The sequence below is a fragment of the Trachemys scripta genome, chromosome 16 (assembly GCF_013100865.1).
Source record: "Trachemys scripta elegans isolate TJP31775 chromosome 16, CAS_Tse_1.0, whole genome shotgun sequence".
In the NCBI taxonomy this organism is placed as follows: domain Eukaryota; kingdom Metazoa; phylum Chordata; order Testudines; family Emydidae; genus Trachemys; species Trachemys scripta.
This window is the reverse complement of record NC_048313.1, coordinates 17782702-17797525: the sequence shown is the minus strand read 5'-3', so window position 1 is coordinate 17797525 and position 14824 is coordinate 17782702. Positions and strand designations below refer to the sequence as shown.

The following is a 14824-nucleotide window of genomic DNA, read 5'->3' as shown; positions in this document are numbered from 1 at the left end:
CACTGATTTTTGGTGGAAGAGGGGCTTATTTCAGTTTAACTTAAACCAGTTCCTAATCAATTTAAGCTAAAATGAAACAAACTTGGTTTAAATCAAAGTAAGAGCATCCCAGTGCCTCTGGCACTGGGTTAACTAAATCAGTTTAACATCCACCTCTTCAACTGGTGTAACTCTGCTTATAGGCAAACCTGAGGGTGCTACTGCGCAGCCTCCCGGGAGTAATTCGATACTTGCAAAGCGCCCGTTGACTTCATCGCGTCTCCTTTTCTGCTGTGTCAGCTGTACGAGACGCGCAGGTTTTTACTCCGCTTGTTTTTGGGGCAGGGGGAGCAGTCTCATTTCCTCTTGATTTTTGAAGAGGTTGGAGGCCCCCAGAACCCTGGAGCGAATCCGTGCACTTTTCCCTGCTCTGAACAGTGAAGAGTCTGAAGCTGGAGGCGAAGGGGCGGGGCTGCTCCCCGTTTTGTTTGAAGGAATCGAGCGTGGAATCGTTTGATTCCCCCAGGAAGCTCCGTCCTGCAGTCAGGAGCCTCTCGCCTCTCCTGCTACACGCAGTCGGCTGACATGTTTTTCAAAACCCATTTGTTCAACTTGTTGTCATGGCAACAGTTGCTAGCTTATTGAAGGGAATAGACAAGTGCAGAGGAGACTGCGGGGAGGGGGAAGGCTGGGTGGGTGGGTGTTGGGCTCAGGATCCCAACCACCAGGGATGCGGCCTGGGACCCAGCCCTGCTCCAGAAGAAATGAGTTAAAAACTATCCTGAACACATGCAATGGTCTGGGCAAGGTCGGATCGCTCTGCTTGGCTTGTTCTGATAGAGTTGTGTTATGGTTTGCATGGCACTTTCGATAAACTCCAACCTGACCCGGAGGAGGAGATCTCAGCATTTGGCTGGGCCTCTCTCGTTCTCCTGCCCTGCAGACCACTTCCCCATCCGACTGCACCTCTGATGACAAAGGTGTGTATGTCTGGGTCTCTCTCTTGGCCCTGGCAGAGATGCCTTATTAAAAAGCGTAAAGACTCTCTCTTCCATCTAGCAGGGAGCTCCGAGGAGACTGTCCGCTGCCCCAGGTATCCCCGGGGTATTCTGTATCCATCTGCCTCAGAAGAAGGGCGCAGATCAAAGTCATTCTGGTCCAAATTATCTGTATCTTGGTGACCCATGCCTCTAAACATCAGGCACAAGAGAAATGGTGCCTGTTTCACACCGCTCTGCTGTTTCTTGACTTAGCACGTGAACATTGCTTTATAATGAATGTCTCTCTCTGCTGGAAGTGGGGATGGGGAGAGAACTACCCGCTTTGATTCAGTCTCTTCTCCCCTCCACTGAGTTTCTGAAGTGCCCAGTTTGTTAGGAGGCTGGGTGTGTGGCCTTTCCAGGCTTTGCATAGACAGGGCCTGTGCTCCTTTCAACTCCTATGATTTAGATAGAGCAGCTGATCTGATTGGAATTAGTTTAGACAGCACTCTGTTACAGGCAGGGCTAGTTAGTGGTTTGTTCCTAGAACAGTCCCCAGCTCTGCGTTTAGTGTGGAAATCCACTAGGAAGACCGCGCTGAAGCCAAGAACAACGCAGCTGGTTCTACTTTTTCCTCTGCGTTCAACTCAGTCCTAGTGTTATTAGCAAATACCCTATAAACCTGTGACCTGTTACACTTGTCTTCTCACTGGATCCTAAAATGAGAATTTGATATAATCCATGGCTGCTTTTGGGTATAGGAGCCCCCAGCATCTTGTGATACCACTTCTAAACGAAGGCCTTGTCTACGTGAGAGAATTGAATGTGTTTTACCTTAAAGGGGGTGATTATAAACCAGTTTAGTTAAACTGGCACAAATGGCTGTGCGGACTCCTGTATTTTGATTTCAGCCAGACTTATTTTCATTTAGCTGAAGTCGATTAGGAATTGGCTTAAACTAAACCAATATAAGAGTGTCTATGCAGGGATTTAGAATCATAGAATCATAGAATATCAGAGTTGGAAGGGACCTCAAGAGGTCATCTAGTCCAACCCCCTGCTCAAAGCAGGACCAATTCCCAGCTAAATCATCCCAGCCAGGGCTTTGTCAAGCCGGGCCTTAAAAACCTCCAAGGAAGGAGACTCCACCACCTCCCTAGGTAACGCATTCCAGTGTTTCACCACCCTCCTAGTGAAATAGTTTTTCCTGATATCCAACCTGGACCTCCCCCACTGCAACTTGAGACCATTGCTCCTTGTTCTGTCATCTGCCACCACTGAGAACAGCCGAGCTCCATCCTCTTTGGAACCCCCCTTCAGGTAGTTGAAGGCTGCTATCAAATCCCCCCTCATTCTTCTCTTCTGGAGACTAAACAATCCCAGTTCTCTCAGCCTCTCCTCATAAGTCATGTGCTCCAGACCCCTAATCATTTTTGTTGCCCTCCGCTGGACTCTTTCCAATTTTTCCACATCCTTCTTGTAGTGTGGGGCCCAAAACTGGACACAGTATTCCAGATGAGGCCTCACCAATGTCGAATAAAGGGGAACGATCACGTTCCTCGATCTGCTGGCAATGCCCCTACTTATACAGCCCAAAATGCCGTTAGCCTTCTTGGCAACAAGAGCACACTGTTGACTCATATCCAGCTTCTCGTCCACTGTGACCCCTAGGTCCTTTTCAGCAGAACTGCTACCTAGCCATTCGGTCCCTAGTCTGTAGCAGTGCATGGGATTCTTCCGTCCTAAGTGCAGGACTCTGCACTTGTCCTTGTTGAACCTCATCAGGTTTTTTTCTGCCCAATCCTCTAATTTGTCTAGGTCCCTCTGTATCCGATCCCTACCCTCTAGTGTATCTACCACGCCTCCTAGTTTAGTGTCATCTGCAAACTTGCTGAGAGTGCAGTCCACACCATCCTCCAGATCATTAATAAAGATATTAAACAAAACCGGCCCCAGGACCGACCCTTGGGGCACTCCACTTGAAACCGGCTGCCAACTAGACATGGAGCCATTGATCACTACCCGTTGAGCCCGACGATCTAGCCAGCTTTCTATCCACCTTACAGTCCATTCATCCAGCCCATACTTCTTTAACTTGGTGGCAAGAATACTGTGGGAGACCGTATCAAAAGCTTTGCTAAAGTCAAGAAATAACACATCCACTGCTTTCCCCTCATCCACAGAGCCAGTTATCTCATCATAGAAGGCAATTAGGTTAGTCAGGCACGACTTCCCCTTCGTGAATCCATGCTGACTGTTCCTGATCACTTTCCTCTCCTCTAAATGTTTCATAATTGATTCCTTGAGGACCTGCTCCATAATTTTTCCAGGGACTGAGGTGAGGCTGACTGGTCTGTAGTTCCCCGGATCCTCCTTCTTCCCTTTTTTAAAGATGGGCACTACATTAGCCTTTTTCCAGTCATCTGGGACCTCCCCCGATCGCCATGAGTTTTCAAAAATAATGGCTAATGGCTCTGCAATCTCACCCGCCAACTCCTTTAGCACCCTCGGATGCAGCGCATCCGGCCCCATGGACTTGTGCACGTCCAGTTTTTCTAAATAGTCCCGAACCACTTCTTTCTCCACAGAGGGCTGGTCACCTTCTCCCCATGCTGTACTGCCCAGTGCAGCAATCTGGGAGCTGACCTTGTGCGTGAAGACAGAGGCAAAAAAATCATTGAGTACATTAGCTTTTTCCACATCGTCGGTCACTAGGTTGCCTCCCTCATTCAGTAAGGGGCCCACACTTTCCTTGATTTTCTTCTTGTTGCTAACATACCTGAAGAAACCTTTCTTGTTACTCTTAACATCTCTTGCTAACTGCAACTCCAAGTGTGATTTGGCCTTCCTGATTTCACTCCTGCACGCCTGAGCAATATTTTTATACTCCTCCCTGGTCATTTGTCCAATCTTCCACTTCTTATAAGCCTCTTTTTTGCATTTAAGATCAGCAAGGATTTCACTGTTTAGCCAAGCTGGTCGCCTGCCATATTTACTATTCTTTCTACACATCGGGATGGTTTGTTCCTGCAACCTCAATAAGGATTCTTTAAAATACAGCCAGCTCTCCTGGACCCCTTTGCCCTTCATGTTATTCTCCCAGGGGATCCTGTCCATCTGTTCCCTGAGGGAGTCAAAGTCTGCTTTTCTGAAGTCCAGGGTCCATATTCTGCTGCTCTCCTTTCTTCCTTGTGTCAGGATCCTGAACTCGACCATCTCGTGGTCACTGCCTCCCAGGTTCCCATCCACTTTTGCTTCCCCTACTAGTTCTTCCCTGTTTGTGAGCAGCAGGTCAAGAAAAGCTTTGCCCCTAGTTGGTTCCTCCAGCACTTGCACCAGGAAATTGTCCCCTACGCTTTCCAAAAATTTCCTGGATTGCCTGTGCACCGCTGTATTGCTCTCCCAGCAGATATCAGGGTGATTAAAGTCTCCCATGAGAACCAGGGCCTGTGATCTAGCAACTTCTGCTAGTTGCCAGAAGAAAGCCTCGTCCACCTCATCCCCCTGGTCTGGTGGTCTATAGCAGACTCCAACCACGACATCACCCTTGTTGCTCACACTTCTCAACTTTATTTACACCAGTTTAAAGAGGTTTGAAAACTGATCTAAGCTTACATATAGGTGTGACTTTCTTACCCTTACACCCTGAGAAGAGTCACTCAAATTGCAGTAAGTTATTCCATATCTCATGATGTGATGCTGGGAATTGTGTTCTTGGGTATAGTAGAATCTCGATTGATTTTTTTGAACACCAATCTTTTATACAGCCAGTTATATGAACCGTTTTTCCCAATGGGGGGAAAAAAAATCACATAATGAAAGGGATGTCAATGAAGAACAAGTCGACATCCCTTCACATCCCAGTGCCTTCAGTGCATTGGAAATTGCTTTGCAATGGTTTGAAGGACAAGAAGAAAACAATGCAGTGCACCAGACAGCAGCTTGTGCACTAAACCTACTGTAATTTTGAGATGTCCAATTCCATGAACTCAATCCTCAATTATTTAGTAAAATAGGGAGGGGTCCTGTTGTATTTGTGGAAGCTACAGGCATCTACTCTTATCTATGAGCTTGATATTCAGCTAAACATGTGCCATATGAACATAACGGCCATACTGGGTCAGACCAAAGGTCGATCTAGCCCAGTATCTACTTTCCGATAGTGGCCAATGCCAGGTGCCCCAGAGGGAATGAACAGAACAGGGAATCAAGTGATTCATCCCCTGTTGCCCATTCCCAGCTTCTGGCAAACAGAGGCTAGGGATACCATCCCTGTTCATCCTGGCTAATAGCCATTGATGGACCTATCCTCCATGAACTTACCTAGTTCTATGCCTTTGCCATATGCCTTTCTACTGTGGGACTCATGTAAAGCTCCATTTTTGTGTTAGCTTCACGCTTACAATCTGCCCCTGGGCCTTGTTTTAAGAGTGAGATTCTCCCATAGTTGCAGAGCAGAATAGACCGAGATGGTTAGATAAGAATAGGAAGAATACCTGGGCAGGATTTGCTGATCCTGTGACTTCTTCTATGGAATCCTTTTAAGTCTTTGTAGCTTGTATTCCCCCATATGTGGTAAACATTATTCACAGTCTAGCATATTAGTAGCTGTTATGTAAAAGCTAGGTGACAGGTCCCTCCTCTCCGTGACAGTCAATGCAGAAACTGAGTAATCCTAATAAGAATCATATGGACCATATTGGATCAGACCAATGGTCCATCTAGCCCAATATCCTGTCTTCCGACAGTGGTCAATGCCAGGTGCTCCGGAGGGAATGAACAGAACTGATAATCATCAAGTGATCCAGTGATGGGTGGGTTAGTGCTGCAATATGTGGAAGTCTCAATAGACGTCTCTTCTGAACCATTCTTGATATGGTTCCTCTATGCTAATTTGGCCACCATCACCCCAGTGGCTTAGGTCCAGCTGATTCTAAGTATGAAACCTGTTTGATGTAGGCTTCCTGTCCAACTTCCTTTCGTGGTTTGTGACCATGCATTTTTCCTCACCATATGCTACACACAAGGCAGGAACAGACTCTTCTCCCAGTCAGCTGAGTGTATCGGACCACGTGTCTGACGTAACATGTTGAGGAATAGGAAACCCAGCTGGCATCTAAAAGCGTAAATAACTTAAACTCCATGCAGGACTTCTATCTTGGCAAGTCTATAGCAAAGGAGGCATTCAACCCTCCCATGGTTCTGTCATGACACCTCTGTATGAGCTTTAACCTAGTCCTCCCTCTCAGGCCAAGAACAAGTGGTGCGTCGATGGGACCTGTGGGCAGCAGAGTTTGCTGGAGTCCTGGCACAGAGTTCTCTTTCATGTGTTGGCTTATCATTTAATGCATAAACGTCACTGTGGCACTAAGGGTTTGCCCCTCTGCTGCTTTTCAAGCAGTGTGCTGGTACTGGTGCTTAGAACCAGACGTTTTGGGGGTCTTGATGCCCTAATTTGGAAGAGCAACTGCTAGGAACTCAGCCCAGTGGCCCCTTTCCAAGAAGGCATTTGGCAGCCATTGCAGCAGTGCATGCTGTGGAGATGGGGGCCTGTAGATGCATCAGTGTAAGCTCAGGGGCTGTAGCAATACAGACTAGAAAAGCTTGGCTTGGTGCTGGTGGATTGCTGACTTTCTCTTCCCCCATGCTTATCCCCAGGTACCCGCTGAGCCCCCACAATAGCCCTGGGGCTGCTGTTGGAGTTCTTGCCGCTGACGTCTCCTTTTTTATGCTCTTTGGCTCTCCATGCGAGCCAGAGACAAATGGATGCAATCGCCAGCGGCAGCCTCAAGAGGAAGTTTGAAGATGTGGATGTGGGCTCGCCCGTCTCCAACTCGGACGATGAGATCTCCAACAGTGACAGCGCCGACAGCTGCGATAGCCTCAACCCTCCAAGCACCATGGGCTTCATACGTGAGTGGCTGAGCCGGTGGATTGGGGGGGGGGAGGTGGGTTTGCAGAGCCGCTCTGTGGTGTTTCGTTTGTCTGACCTCACTGGTGGACCCGGCATCTGGCTCGTTTCACATCACACAGTTTGATCTCACTAGCATGAGACAAGTGCAAATCACGCCCAGGGGAATGCTGGTGTCCATGCTTTGTGGGCTGAAAACGTAGTCAGATGGGTTCCCTCTGGACAGATTTGGTCTTTGCCCTTCCATCGTCTCACGCTTGGTTCAGTTAGATGACCTTGCCTGACATTGGACTGCAAATGAGGGGTGGGTGGCAGGCATGGATTGCATGACAAACGGTCTCCAACCCAAGAGCACAGTTGAGGTGCTTTTTTTTATTTTCCTGTGCAAACGAACTCTCTTTCCTGAGAATCTCTAGGGAGGCTTTCAAGTATCAGAGGGGTAGCCGTGTTAGTCTGAATCTGTAAGAAGCAACAGAGGGTCCTGTGGCACCTTTAAGACTAACAGAAGTATTGGGAGCATAAGCTTTGTGGGTAAGAACCTCACTTCTTCAGATGCAAGGCAAGGCATCTGAAGAAGTGAGGTTCTTACCCAGGAAAGCTTATGCTCCCAATACTTCTGTTAGTCTTAAAGGTGCCACAGGACCCTCTGTTGCTTTTTAGGGATGCTTTAACATTCAGCATGGAAGCTGAGAAAGTCCGATTCCCTCCTACACTGTCCAAGCTCCCGCTCCTCCTCCAACAGTGGATTAATTCTGGCATGTATGATACAACCACCTGACCCTAAAAGATGATCCCTGCTCAGTGCTCCAGAGCAAAGTGATGATGCTAGGAGTATTGTCAATGGTCAGGAAGGATCAGAGGAATTAGAAATTTGTAATTCCCCTCTAGCCCCAAATTTACCATCCCTTTCAAGAAACCACTATCAACTTGGCTTATTTTAAATCCACTAATTTATATTTCGGATTAGAAAATCGCTTGCCCTGTATTATTATTACTATTAAAAAGATTTGATTTTAAAGAAAAATTTGGAAGGGATTTTTTTTATTCCCCTTTTGGAAAGATCTCCTGGAGGGGGCCCAAAAGCCAAGCCATCAAACCTGTTCGGGCTCGGCTCTCCTGCCTTCTCCCTTCTCTCTGCACATCTGCTGCCTCTTCAGTTTCAGCCTTGCTGCTCCTGTTCCCAATGGTAAACCCCTTGTGGTGTCCGAGAAGGGGGACATGCTGTCAAAAAAAAATAAATGGTGGTTCTGACTATGGACAAAGTAAATAAACTGATAAAGATGAGTAAGAGTGAATGAGTGTTTCCAGTGAAAGGAATTTTAGGGGTTACTTGCCAGAAATCTTCAGCTGGAAATGTGATTTCACCCCTTCACACGGTTCCTCTAACCCTATCAGACATTTACAGCCAAAGAGAGCGTCCATATCCCTGGGACTGGCCTCCCTTCCCCCACTCCCCAAATAGGGTCCTGTGAATGTAACTCTTGCCAAGCCCTAGGGGAGGGGAAGGCATTTCCACGCATGAATTCCTCCTCAGTGAGGTCCAGGGTATGGTCTGCTCTGGAAGTTGGCTGCCAGTCCTGATTGAGGCAAACATCCTGCTTGTCCCTCTTCCTCCCATCCTTGTACCTCAGATCAGCTGATCGGCCTTTTCAGGTGCCTGTGCATCAGCAACAGCAACTCAGAGCAAATCAACTAGGGTCCATGCTTCTGCTGTGCCGTGTGGAAGAGCTGGGGGCGGTCATGGCATGAGTAGGGTCCATCCAGAATCCCGTGCTCTCGCCCTGTGTCTAATGCTCCCTTCCCTCCGCTCTCAGCCACATCCATCCTGAAGAGGCAGAAACAGCTGCGCAGGAAGAATGTGCGTTTCGACCAGGTGACCGTGTACTATTTTGCCCGGCGCCAGGGCTTCACCAGTGTGCCCAGCCAAGGGGGCAGCTCCCTGGGCATGGCCCAGCGCCACAACTCCGTCCGCAGGTACACGCTGTGCGAGTTCGCCCAGGAGCAGGAGGTGAATCATCGGGAGATCCTCCGGGAGCACCTCAAGGAGGAGAAACTCCATGCCAAGAAGATGAAGGTATCACTGACAAAGAGGGGGGAGCGGGTAAAGGCGCATAAGAGCTCAGTGACTGCTGTGGGAATCCCCAGGCCGGGATCCTCTGTCTGGCCAATAGCAGCTGCTTTGAAGGATGGTGCATGAAACCCAGCAGCTGGGCAGGCATGTGATAAGCAGCCCCCAGAGGAAGTGTCTTCCTAACCCACCCCCCACCCTGGTAGCAGGAAGGTTTGACTTAATCCTGAAGCAGGAGGGCAGAGATCTTTTAATATTTACTCTTCTAACTCCGGATATTCCTGTCACTGTAAATATGCAGTCCTTTTTTTAATCCTATTTGAGCTCTTGGTGTCAATGGAAAAGCGTTCAACCGGCTGCGTGTGGTGTGAACAGGATTTCTTTTGACCTCATTTTAAAGTGTGCTATCTTCCGCCATCGCTGAACGTCTCTTGCGCTCACGTTCCAAGAGCGGGCAGATAGAGGCGCCTGGTTGCCTTTCTCCAGACCAGGCATGATCCTGCGTTCCTCCGTCGCTATTGGCATGGAGACGGCAGATCGGACATCGCTATTTGCCCCTTCTTGGAATGCAACTGCCCTGCAGGGGAGGGGGGTGGATCTGTGACCACGAGTTCTGGAGGGATTGGGACCCAGGCTGGGAAGAGCCAGATGTGGGGATGGATGACTGAGCTTCCTAGAGAGCAGCCAGAGGTGATTTTTTTGTCTTAAGTCATTTACTTTTCTCGGTTGTGGGTGTTGACCAGAGTGAACAAATCTGTGATGGGCGCGGCCTGGCAGAATCTTGCCAGTGGTGCGGCTGCAGCCTGGCACGCTAAGAGACAAGATCCTGGCTGGAGCTAAACCTCCTCTCTCAGCCAGGGACGGCACCAGCGCAGCAAGCGCATGCCGGGGGCGGCAAGCCGCGGGGGGCGGCGTGCCGGTCGCCGTGAGGGCGGCAGTCAGGCTGCCTTCGGCGGCATGCCTGCGGGAGGTCCGCCAGTCCCACGACTTCGGCGGCGGGTATGCCGAAGGCGAGGGACTGGCAGATCACCCGCAGAAACACCGCCGAATCCGCGTGACCAGCGAACCGCGCGCAGGCGTGCTGCCGATGGCCACCTGGCTGCCATGCTTGGGGCGGCAAAAAACATAGAGCCGCCTCTGCTCTCAGCCTGGCACTAGGTTTTCTGCAAACTTGCCCAATTTCCATCCAGCTTCTAGAGCTGAGGCACAAAGAAGACTCAATCAGTGGGGCATGCTATCCCCAATGGGTGAGTACCTGGCCTGTGCCCTGGGGGGAGGGAGGTTCCCTAGAGACTGGACTCCCTTACTGAACGGACATGTCTGTCTGCAAAGCTAGCCCTTCAAATCAGCCTCTTGCTGCCATGGCAACCTGCTTGGCAAACCGACACACATCCGTCCAGCCTCTAAAGTGCACACCTCGAACTAGGGCTTTCCCCTGCTGGGGCGTGTGGCTGCAGGGCGGGTTATGTGGGGCAGACGAACGGGTGCAGAGAGATGGGGAAGATGATGAGCTGGGGTCTGCGAAGCACCTGCAGCCAACGCAGTCACGCTGTGATCCTGGGGGCCTGGCGTGAGCCACCAGTGGCAAGCAGGGCTGTAGAATTGCCATCTGTTGCGGGGAACCTCCTGGATTGCAGAGAATGAAGGTGGAGTCGCTCTGATCTCCATGGCTCCTGAAATGAGCGTTCTTAAGCTGGAGTTATTGCATCATGTCTCTCTCAGGAATTTTCCTTCTGCCTCCACAAACCTGGGCTTGTCTGACGAAAGCAGCAGCCTCTAGAGTATTGTCACGTATTCCAGCAGCAGCTTCTCCATCATGCCTGCGTTAAGAACCCTGATTCTCTGCGTTTAAAATAGAAATGGGGAGGGAAAAAAGCCCTGGCCGTGTAAACACACTGTACTGTCGGTTTCCAAGGGTTTGGGGAGCAGAGGGAATGAAAGAGAAGCCGCTACTCAGCTCTGTGTTCCTGTCAGTCCGATCAGGGAGCAGCCTTCATTTCTGTAATGGAAGAGGACCGGGGGCAGAGGGTTCAGGTTTTGTTTAGCTGCTCTGGGGGGCAGGCCTGGTGTGTGGGTGGAGGGATGGGGCCCCGTCAGCCCAGGAGCCGTATCTGTAAGTTGGTTGCACTGCTAAAGCCACACACATTGATATTCCTGGAGGATCCTGGGTGCCGAGGCTTGGGCCCTTAGCTGCTTTTCAACCACAGCATGCTGGGAGACACTTGACTGGCCTGTTCTCAAATGGACGATGCCATGTCTGCTGCATCCGGCCCATGGGGGTGCTGCTGCTGCTCCGCTCTGAGGGGCCAGATATTTTAAGACACGGCGGCCTCCTTTTATCTCCCCGTTTGCAGAGGGTGGGGAAGGGCAGCCGTCTCCTCTGACCTGAGCACACATTCCTTCCCCAGCACATCTCCGGTGGTCAGCGCAGAGGATGCTCTGCAGGCTATCTGGCCTGGCCTAGCAAGGGGCTGAGGAGGGGAAAACCTGGGGCCTGGTGGAGAATCCGCTTGGGCGGCAGCTTGTTTGTGCTGACGGATCGCTCAGATCCCCCTGTGACGCTGATGTCGTGGAGGGCTGAGTCCTTGTACTCCAGTTGTGTTGGACAGCTGAGTGAAATGACGTTTTGGCTGCAATGACCTTGGGCAAAGGGGGTGCAGGCCCAGCGGTACGTGAGGCCTTTGCATGGGTGGGTGGGAACGAGGCAGGAGGTGACTGAGTCAGATGATGCCGTGCAGGAGAAAATTGGGAGGAAAGATCTTTCTCAGCATCTGCTGCTGCTGTTGAAGGTCCCTAAGTGCGTGGTACCAACTGAGTCTCCCCTTTCCCAGCAGATCGCTTCTCCAAGAGCTAATGTTAGCGGGTGTCTCACCAGGCGTGTGCTGGGGCAGAGCGCCAGGCCTCGTGCCCAGGGCCCAAGCCAAGGACTAACTCTGCCCGTGTCTCCCCAGCTGACCAAGAACGGCACAGTGGAGTCGGAGGAGGCGGACGGCCTGACCCTGGAGGACGTGTCAGACGACGACATTGATGTGGAGAACGTGGAAGTGGACGACTATTTCTTTCTGCAGCCCCTGCCCACGAAGCGGCGCCGAGCCCTGCTCCGGGCCTCCGGGGTTCACCGCATCGATGCTGAGGAGAAGCAGGAACTGCGCGCCATCCGCCTGTCGCGAGAGGAATGCGGCTGCGACTGCCGCCTGTACTGCGATCCCGAAGCCTGCGCTTGCAGCCAAGCTGGCATTAAATGCCAGGTCAGTTGGGGCAGCTCTAGGTAGCACCAGGGTCTGGCCTGATCCGTGCTGGATTGCGTCGGAGCTGGTCTCTAGGCTCAAGGGCTGTGGGTTCAATTTCTCTGCCAGGTCTCTGGCTTATCCCCAGTGCTGAACTTGAAGGGCAGGATGGGGGAGGATGGGAGCTACCCTTCAGAGAAGACCTGCGTCTGCCTGGTTCCAGGGGCTGCTGTGCAGGGCAGCACCCAAATTGAAGGCGGTAACAGCCCCTTCTTGCAAATCGCAGGCATCCCAGGCTGTGGGGGAGCTCTTAGGTCTGCAGCATTGGCCTGTGCTGAGCCTCTCCCTGCCCTGGAAAGGGCTCTGGGGACCTTAGAGGAATAACGCGTCAAATCCCTGCTCTGGTCAGGTGGAAAGAAACGTCCCCGTTAGCTGGGGTGTCGTCCTTTCCCTTCCCTGCCGCCCCCACCCATGGAGATGAACCCTCTGTTCAGTCTGACCGAGATGGTGGCTGCAAAGAGCCAGGAATCCGATCCTGATGGTGTTTGTTGGGTTAAGATCTGGGCTTGGGACCAGAGACTGCCTAGGTGTGTGGCAGGAATTATGGACTGCACTGGCTCCCCCTGCTGGCTGACTCCTGGAGCACACCGATGGCATCTCCTGGATAGAAGGGGAACCAAAGCAGCAGGGGTGGGGTGGGCAGTTTGGGATGTAAGGGTCAGAAATGGGGACAGGGAGTAAGAGGGGAGGGACCTGGTCCCCCCCATCCCTGCCAAACACCTGGGGTCCTTGCATCAAAGCCGGGATCCCCTGAATATACCCCTGGATTCTCACGAGTAAAGGGCCAGACCTGTGTTAGGGTGGCCCAGCCCCTCCTGCTCGCTGGCGATTTGAATCCCTGGTTGTTCCCATGATGGTGAGGCACCCGGGGGTGGGAGGGGGGGAGGTTCCTGGCTAGCCACACTGTTCTTGGCTTGGTGCAGGGGGAGCAGTGCATTCCCTGGCCATTGTCCACTGATCCCACAGCAATGTGCCCTCACCCCCCCTGTCACCTGCCAGCCCCACTTAGCCACGTGCTCAGGTGGGAAGAGGCAGGCAGATGCTGCAGGGTCACCTCGCACTCCCCAGGTTTGGCTGGGGATGTGGAGCTCCGGGAAGGACCAGGCATTAGCCTCAGGGGTTCTGGCAGGGTTAAGGGGGGCGGGGGCTGCACTTGTGGGCTAGTTAATGGTTTGTTGTAGTGCGGTGGCAGACACAACCCTGTGCATGTTTCCCTTAGCTGAGGTCTGAGCCCGGAGAGGTGCTCATGCCAGGTCATGTCCCCTGTTAGCTACAGTCTCACTGCCCTTCCCTTTACTCCCAGGTGGATCGCATGTCCTTCCCATGTGGCTGCTCCAGGGACGGCTGCGGGAACATGGCCGGGCGAATAGAATTTAATCCCATCCGGGTGCGGACTCACTATCTCCACACCATCATGAAGCTGGAGCTGGAGAACAAGCGGCAGGTGAACCGGCCCCAGGCCCTGGAGGAGGAGTCTCTCCATGGCTCCGGCAACGACTGGCTGGGAACGCAGCCCTCGGAGACGCAAGACTTCCAGGAGTTCATGGCGGAGAACGAGACAGCCGTCATGCACCTGCAGACGGCGGAGGAGCTGGAGAGGCTGAAGGCTGAGGAAGACTCCAGTGGCGCCAACATCGAGAGCTTAGGAGTGTGCATCCTGGAGGAGCCTCTGGCCGTGCCTGAGGGGCTGTGCCCAGGCCTACCCACGCCTATCCTCATTCAAGCCCAGCTCCCTCCGGGCTCGTCTGTCCTGTGCTTCGCAGACAGCACCGAGCAGGCAGCCTCAGCTGTGGGCGACCAGTCCTACTTGAACAATGGGCCGGTGGTGTACTACCAGGTGGACCAAAGGTCCATGCTGGGGGTGAAGGGCGAGAGTGGCACGGAGGAGTCGGAGATGCCCTCTCCTTACACGAATGAGAAGGATCTGAGCGTCTTCTCCGTCCCCGTGGCCTCGCTGGTGCCGTGCAGCAGAGCCATGGCCCCGAGCAAGACGGAGACGGGGAAAGTAGCCGCCTTGTCTCTGGAGCCCGCCCCGCCCCACGAGAGCTGCAGGGCAGCCGTAGCTCCCCCGTTCCGTACAAACGCTCCGTCGTCTGGACCGGAGCAGGCCCCGGAGAGAGTGTGTGAGCTGCCTTCCCCAGAGGAGCGCTCCCTGGGGCCCCCCCTGGCCGTGTGACCCAGCCGGGAGCTTTCTCTGATGTCTATTTATTGACAGATATTTTATCGAGTGGCAGTGGCCGCTGAGGATTATTTAATTGGTATCGGGGGGTGGGAGCCGGGCTGCTTTGTACATATGATTTAAAAGAAAACCAATGCAACCAAGCGCTTGTGGCAGTCTCTTGAGGCTCCCTCTTCAGAGCAGGTGGGGCATCACGTCTAACCCTGGAGGTGCTGCCACGTGCCAGATGAGGAAGGCGGCTCAGCTGAGCTCCCTCCCATTTATGGAACTGGGTGTCTCCTCCCTGCCCCCACAGGGACCATCCTATGTGAATCTGTGTCTGTCTCCTATAAGCAATAGTGCGAAACTGCCTCTTGTTCCTCCCCTTAGAGCACCGGACTTGGCCTGTGGGGCAGCAGGGATGCCTTTCCGTGGTTGCGT

At 52.4% G+C, this 14824-nt stretch overlaps 1 protein-coding gene across 3 annotated transcripts in view; it reads left to right on the top strand.

Moving 5' to 3' along the window:
- CSRNP2 (cysteine and serine rich nuclear protein 2) overlaps nt 1–14824 on the top strand; it is a 33469-nt gene extending 18645 nt beyond the window's left edge. For 2 of the 3 annotated variants that reach the window (XM_034791808.1, XM_034791807.1), the window contains exons 2-5: nt 6618–6872; nt 8685–8944; nt 11773–12186; nt 13529–14824. In XM_034791808.1, coding sequence (XP_034647699.1) covers nt 6722–6872; nt 8685–8944; nt 11773–12186; nt 13529–14401 — 1698 coding nt within the window. In that variant the 5' untranslated portion in view covers nt 6618–6721 and the 3' untranslated portion in view covers nt 14402–14824. The remainder of the gene's footprint in view (nt 1–6617; nt 6873–8684; nt 8945–11772; nt 12187–13528) is intronic. The other variant, XM_034791809.1, reaches the window with a different exon arrangement.